This window comes from Diceros bicornis, chromosome 2 (genome assembly GCF_020826845.1).
Source record: "Diceros bicornis minor isolate mBicDic1 chromosome 2, mDicBic1.mat.cur, whole genome shotgun sequence".
In the NCBI taxonomy this organism is placed as follows: Eukaryota; Metazoa; Chordata; class Mammalia; order Perissodactyla; family Rhinocerotidae; genus Diceros; species Diceros bicornis.
The window spans coordinates 84,484,194-84,490,193 of NC_080741.1; the positions used below are offsets into that span (position 1 = coordinate 84,484,194).

The 6,000-nt window shown below is 43.9% G+C and overlaps 1 protein-coding gene across 3 annotated transcripts in view; it reads right to left on the reverse strand.

Annotated features, from left to right (window-relative positions):
- The window catches only part of TAMM41 (TAM41 mitochondrial translocator assembly and maintenance homolog), a 42,888-nt gene extending 37,292 nt beyond the window's left edge, over window positions 1–5,596 (reverse strand). For all 3 annotated transcript variants that reach the window (XM_058565278.1, XM_058565257.1, XM_058565268.1), the window contains exons 1-2: window positions 5,239–5,596; window positions 2,509–2,691 (exon numbers count right to left, since the gene is read on the reverse strand). In XM_058565278.1, the coding sequence (XP_058421261.1) occupies window positions 2,509–2,691; window positions 5,239–5,373 (318 nt within the window). In that variant the 5' untranslated portion in view covers window positions 5,374–5,596. The remainder of the gene's footprint in view (window positions 1–2,508; window positions 2,692–5,238) is intronic.
- Between the last annotated feature and the right edge of the window lie 404 nt (window positions 5,597–6,000).

A 6,000-nucleotide genomic window follows, 5' to 3' on the forward strand; every position in this document is an offset into this window, starting at 1 on the left:
TCAAAATTAGGTCCCTGGATTTCAGTCCGGGCTTCCAATGTTTGTTTCATCACAAAGTCCAAGAAATTTTCTTTAATTAAAAGTTTTCACTGACATCGTTTACATGGTGAATTTCTCTTTTGCTACTATTTCAAACACTTTTATAATTACAAAGCAATATCCAAAAATAAAACCTCTTTATCAGTGCTAAACACATAGAATCATGGTCAAGTTCATTTCAAAAGTAATTTGTACAAACCCTGAATGTAGTTGTTCCAGGTTACAAAATCCAATTTGCTTTAAAAAATATCTTCAGACTCACTCCTGAACTTCAGTATCCAAACAGCCTTCTCAGGCTGCACATATCTAAAAAGTAACTAAAGAATTTCAATTAAAAAGTACAGTCCCTTGGGTATATAATTATGCTCAAACATTTGGCTACTGGAGCTTGTAATACTGTTTGAAACTACTAATTAAAGATAGGCTCAGCATAATATTAATTATGGGGAAAGAACAAAGCTATGTGTTTGGCATGACTGAAGTGGATGTGGAAGGCTGTGCTGAATAACCTTCTTCCCTCCACTCTGGCCACAGCATTGCAGAAAGCCCTTCTTGCTGCAGGCACGTAACAACTGGGACATAATGAAAACACCACCAGCCTGGAAATTGGGAGTCTGTCACTAACTTGCTGAATGACCTTATGCAAGTCATTGCCTCTGTCTGAACCTTGGTTTCCTCATCTGCAAAACACAGTTGGAACAGGACTGGACTTCAACCAGGAAAAGTAAATATGTGGCTCAAAGGCTATGCAGACATCACCAATTAATCATAGCACTCAATCCTGCCAAGTTCAGATAGGTCTTCAAAATCCTTCTCAAGTCAGTACTCCAACCTCCTGCCCTTCAAAGTGTGGTCCATTGATCTGTAGCATCAGCATCACCTGGGAGCTTGTAAAAAAACGCAGAATCTCCGGCTCGATCCCAGACCAACTGAATCATAATCTGCATTTCAACAAGGTCCTCAGGTGATTCATCTGCACATCAAAGTTTGATTGCTGTGAGCAATCAGCAGCATGAACAGAGTTGCCACAGCTGGCAGAACCCGTATGTCACCCCTAGCCCAGCTAATCTCTAGGAGGCATCTGACAGTCCCCCATTGGTCCTCTTAGGCTAGGGTCCTGCCTAGTTTTTGAGAGCTCTCTTAGAGATTGGACCCCTTCATCTGAAAGACAGTTTGGCAGGGTTTCTGCTGTCAGACAACTCTCTGCTGGGATCCGTGCATTCTACCTGCTCTCCAACACCCCATCATTAAATTTCACCCACCTGCTGGCACCAAGAGGTTCCTATCACTTGGCACCACATGCTCCCAACTACTGATGATACCTTCTTCACTTCCAACTTTCTATTGGGAGTGTCTGCCCCCCGTACACATAACATTAATCTCCACCCTGATCCTTAACAGGCCTGCCTATTCCTCCCACTGACCAAACCAGTGGTTCTCAAACTGTTTTTCAGACCAGCAGCATCAGCATCATTTGGAAGCTTCTTAGAAATGCAAATCCTCGTTGCTAAGAAAGTAAATCTTTTTTTTTTTTAGCAGAGAATTGATTTTTTTAAAAGATGTTTCCAGCTTTACTGAGGTATATTTGACAATCAAAAATCATATATATTTAAGGCATACAACCTGATGAGCTGATATACACGTACACTGTAACAGTAAATCTTAAAAGTTCTCATCACAAAAAAAAAAATTTGTAACTATGTGTGGTGATGGATGTCAACTAAACTTATTGTGGTGATCACTTGCAATATACACATATCAAATCACTGTTGTACACTAAAACTAACACAATGTTATATGACAATTATATCTCAATTAAAAAAAATGCAGGGGCCGGCCCCATGGCTTAGCGGTTAAGTGCATGCACTCCGCTACTGGTGGCCCGGGTTCGGATCCGGGTGCGCACCGACGCACTGCTTCTCCAGCCATGCTGTGGATACAGCAACTAGAAGAATGTGCAGCTATGACATACAACTATCTGCTGGGGCTTTGGGGAAAAGAAAAGGAGGAGGATTGGCAATAGATGTTAGCTCAGAGCTGGTCTTCCTCAGCAAAAAGAGGAGGATTAGCACAGATGTTAGCTCAGGGCTGATTTTCCTCACAAAACAACAACAAAAAAATGCAAACCCTCAAACCCCACCCCAGAGCTAATGAATCAGAAACTCTGGGGGTGAGGCCCAGCAATCTGTGTATCCAACAGGCACTCCAGGGGATTTTAATGCACACCAAAATTTGAGAACCACTTGGCCAAAGACAAAAAATTAAGAAAATCATGCCTCACCACCTTCTCACACTACAATCACAGTCAAGAGAAGATGAGGACTCCAGTTATTACTCTGTTCCTGAGTTCAAGACATCCAGCGGGAGTGTGAACATTTCCTGACTGCTAGAACATACATGTTTAGCTGGTGTTCTAATAACAAAGGTTAACAACCACCCAAGTTAAGACAAAGGCCGGAAGTCACTTACCCTCCCATCGCACATGATCAGTGTATTGTAGTAAACTCCAGCGCCATAGTTATTCTGGACAGTTGTGATAATCTTTGGCCCAAAAACTTTTAGGAAAGAGTAATGGTTCCAATTTTTCTTCAGGTTCTTTGAATGCCATGCAACAGGGTTGTCTACTGTGAACACAAAGTCCAGCATGGCATCCTGGGAGGTGAAAAAAGAGAACGATTTTAGTTTTAATTCCTAGAAAGGCACCTAGATAGAGTGGAAAGCTCTAAAATTCTATGCCATTATGATTAACAGGAGATCTGGGGTTCTCATCAGAAATTTAAGCAAGTCTCTGGAACCAATCTGAGCTCTGTTTTCATCAATTCAAATAATAACAGCAACGCTGACTTAACACGTGTTGTGGCGCCAGCACTCTTCTCAACACTTTGTATATTACATGTACAGTAATTCACTTTATCTTCAAAACAATCCTACAAGTAGGTAGTTACTATCCCAATTATATAGGCAAGGAAACCAAGGCACAAAGTAAGTTCCTTGCCCAAGGACACATAGCTAGTAAGCAGTAGACATAAGCAGTCTGGTTCCAAATTCTGCGTGCCTAACCACTATGCTACACTGCCTTTCAGCTAAATGTGCTTCACTTGTCTTCCAGACTGAGTAACACCCTATGGATAAGCTCTATAAAGAATTATGTAAAGGGAAACAAGTTAGTTTAACTCTCACCCATTCACCAACCACTCACTAAGCACCTAAAATGAGCTCTGATAGGTCCTGGGGTAGAAGAGCTCAGGGTCTCCTGGGAAGAACAGACAAATTATCACTAATCTGACTTGATAGAGGAATGCAAAATGTACTAACTTCATTCAGAATGAAGCCAGGAGAACAGGAAGGAGAAATTTTCCTATAAAATTACATTCTTCAAGACTGATAAATCTGAGTCTTGAAGAATGTGCAAGAGTTAAGCAGGCTTGGTGGAAGTATTAGAAGCATGGGGAAGGCAAGGGAGCCCTGTTAGAGGAAAATGCTCCTGTGGATATGAGAGCAGGACAAGTTCTGGGGGATGCTTTTAGTTTGCTTATGGCTGGAACAGAACACTGGCAGAGAGTGGTAGGAGATGGGACCAGAGAGGGAGGCTGGTTGCCATGCTAAGAAATTTTCCTGCAGAAGAGCTCATTGGAGGGAGGAGAGACTAAGGATAGGGAAACCACATGGAGGCTAAGTGCAAGATTCCAGGTGAGAAATGAAAAGATATTAACTAAGGCACTGAGGCACTGATGTGAGACAGACTTAGGTGTTAGAATCTACAAGACTTGTTAACTTGTAGGGAATGAGGGTGAGGGAAAGAGAAGGAAGGACCTTTTGTTGGAGGGAATTCCAGGTCTGCTCAAAGGAAAACGTTCATGGAAAGATAAAGAGGCAGCTATAGAATCAGGTGGCTAAGACCTGCTCTGAGTTTCCTATAGTGTGATCCACAGACCACTGGTGATACCAAAGATCTGGGGTGGATATGTTTTTAAAAAATTTATAATTATGTTAATGTATGTCAGAAAGAATAACTAGCCTATAATAACCTATAATTTCTTATATACCTATCTACAATTTCTCACATGCTGTCAATTTAAAGACAAGCAAAACACTACTATATGTGGAAAACAGGAAATCCAAGCAACTGTAGATGGCCTCACCAGGAAGTAAACAGGCAAACTTTAACCAGAAGACAGATTACAGCCAGGTATCCAAATCCAGGAGGCCCTATTGGAATCTGCGCACTTTCATTCCCTTCGTTTATTAAAGATGACAGTGAACTGTTAGGCTGTGCATGAACTATAGCAAGTAGAAATCCAGTTCAGAATGTGAGTTATACACACACAAAATATCTCTATTCAGACTCTTGCTCCTTTTATGTTAATTCAACAAAAGCTCTAAAGCCTTGCCAGAGAAAGTCAATAGCCTCATTTAAGTGGAAAACATTTGCCTTCTATTCTTCTGCTATGTCTTGAATCTTGTCTCTACTTTGAAAGCAAGCGCTTTTTTCCTTTACAGAAAAACAAAATCTGGGATAACAAAGAAAACTGCACCCTCACTGCCATTGTGCTCAGCCAACTCTGAAGCCTTACAGCGCCTAGTCCTAAACAGACTCTTGTTAAATGTCCTCAGCATGCATAAACATACTGGTTACCCACTAACTTTGGCTGTTAACTTCACTGCACCTACTCTGGCCCTACAACCAGTCTGTCGGCTTCCTGAAGTCAAGTGGATCATTTTATATTTTCTCCTACAGCTACACGTGTGACTGTCAAGCTCGGCTGTGCATTTAAATTACCTAGAAGGTTTTTTAAATTCCTGAAGCCCAGGCCTCATCCCGGACCAATTAAATCAGAATCTCCACAGGTAGAATTTTTTAAAGCTTCCCTGAAAACTCCAATGTTCTGCCAAGGCTGAGAACACGGAACTAGCACCTGGCAAGTATCTTTTCCTTTTTTTTTCTTGCTTCTGCATCAGCTTTTCCCTCAGTATAACTTCATCTGCCGCTCTAGACCGAAATGGACTCGTAAACTTCAAAACCCAGCTAACGCTGTCGGTACACTAGGAACACTTTCGAACGGTTTGTACTTTGCTAGTTGATACGTGGAGGGCGCAGAGCGGACAGGCAGCTCAAGGCCTCTGGAAGGATCCAAGAAAACGGGAACTCGTGAGAACAGGCCGATTCCCGGCGTGGGGCTGGCCGGGGGCCGGGCTCACCTTCTGGTTTGAATTGGCCCCCGCCTGGCGGTACACCCCGGAGCCGTAGGCGAAAGCCAGACTCAGCTCCTCAGGGAAGTGAGACAGGATCTTTCGTAAGCCCACCCCCGAGCTCTGCAGCGCCTGCAGCGCCATGGGGCCGAGGTTCAGGGACGAGGACCCTAGGTGGAGCAGAGCGGGGCAGAGGACAGCGGGCAAGAGGATGCCACGGTTATACGTGGGGAGATGGAAGTCGGGGACCGGCCCCAACGGGAGAAGGGTGGGTCCGTGGGGGGGAAACTGGAGGGACCGGCAAGGACTAGCGGCGGTAGGCCAGTCGGAGGCGCAGAAATGCGCCCAGCGCAGGCTCGGGGGCGGGCAGCACGCCTGCCGGCCGAGCGACCGACCATCTGGGGCCACGCCTTTCGCACGCACACACGCTTCAAAGGCGCAAGAGAAGTCGCTCGCCAGCGTGTGGTGATGCAGGGGATTTGCAGAGATCCCTGGTGGTCGGAGGAGCGCACTGCAGGCTAGCGGCCTGGGACTGTGACTTGATAAGTGGGTGCGGGAGAGTGTCAGCTAACTGAACTGCTTTTGAGCCTTAAGAATCTTTTTTTGTTCTTGCCTCAAACCACATTTTAATAAATGATTATAAAATCATGCATGTGTATCGAAGAATTTTAATGAGGGGAAATTCACATAACATAAAATTGTACAGTTTATGTACAATAGAGTGGCAATTACTTCATTCACAATGTTGTGCAACCATCGTCTCTAAAATTG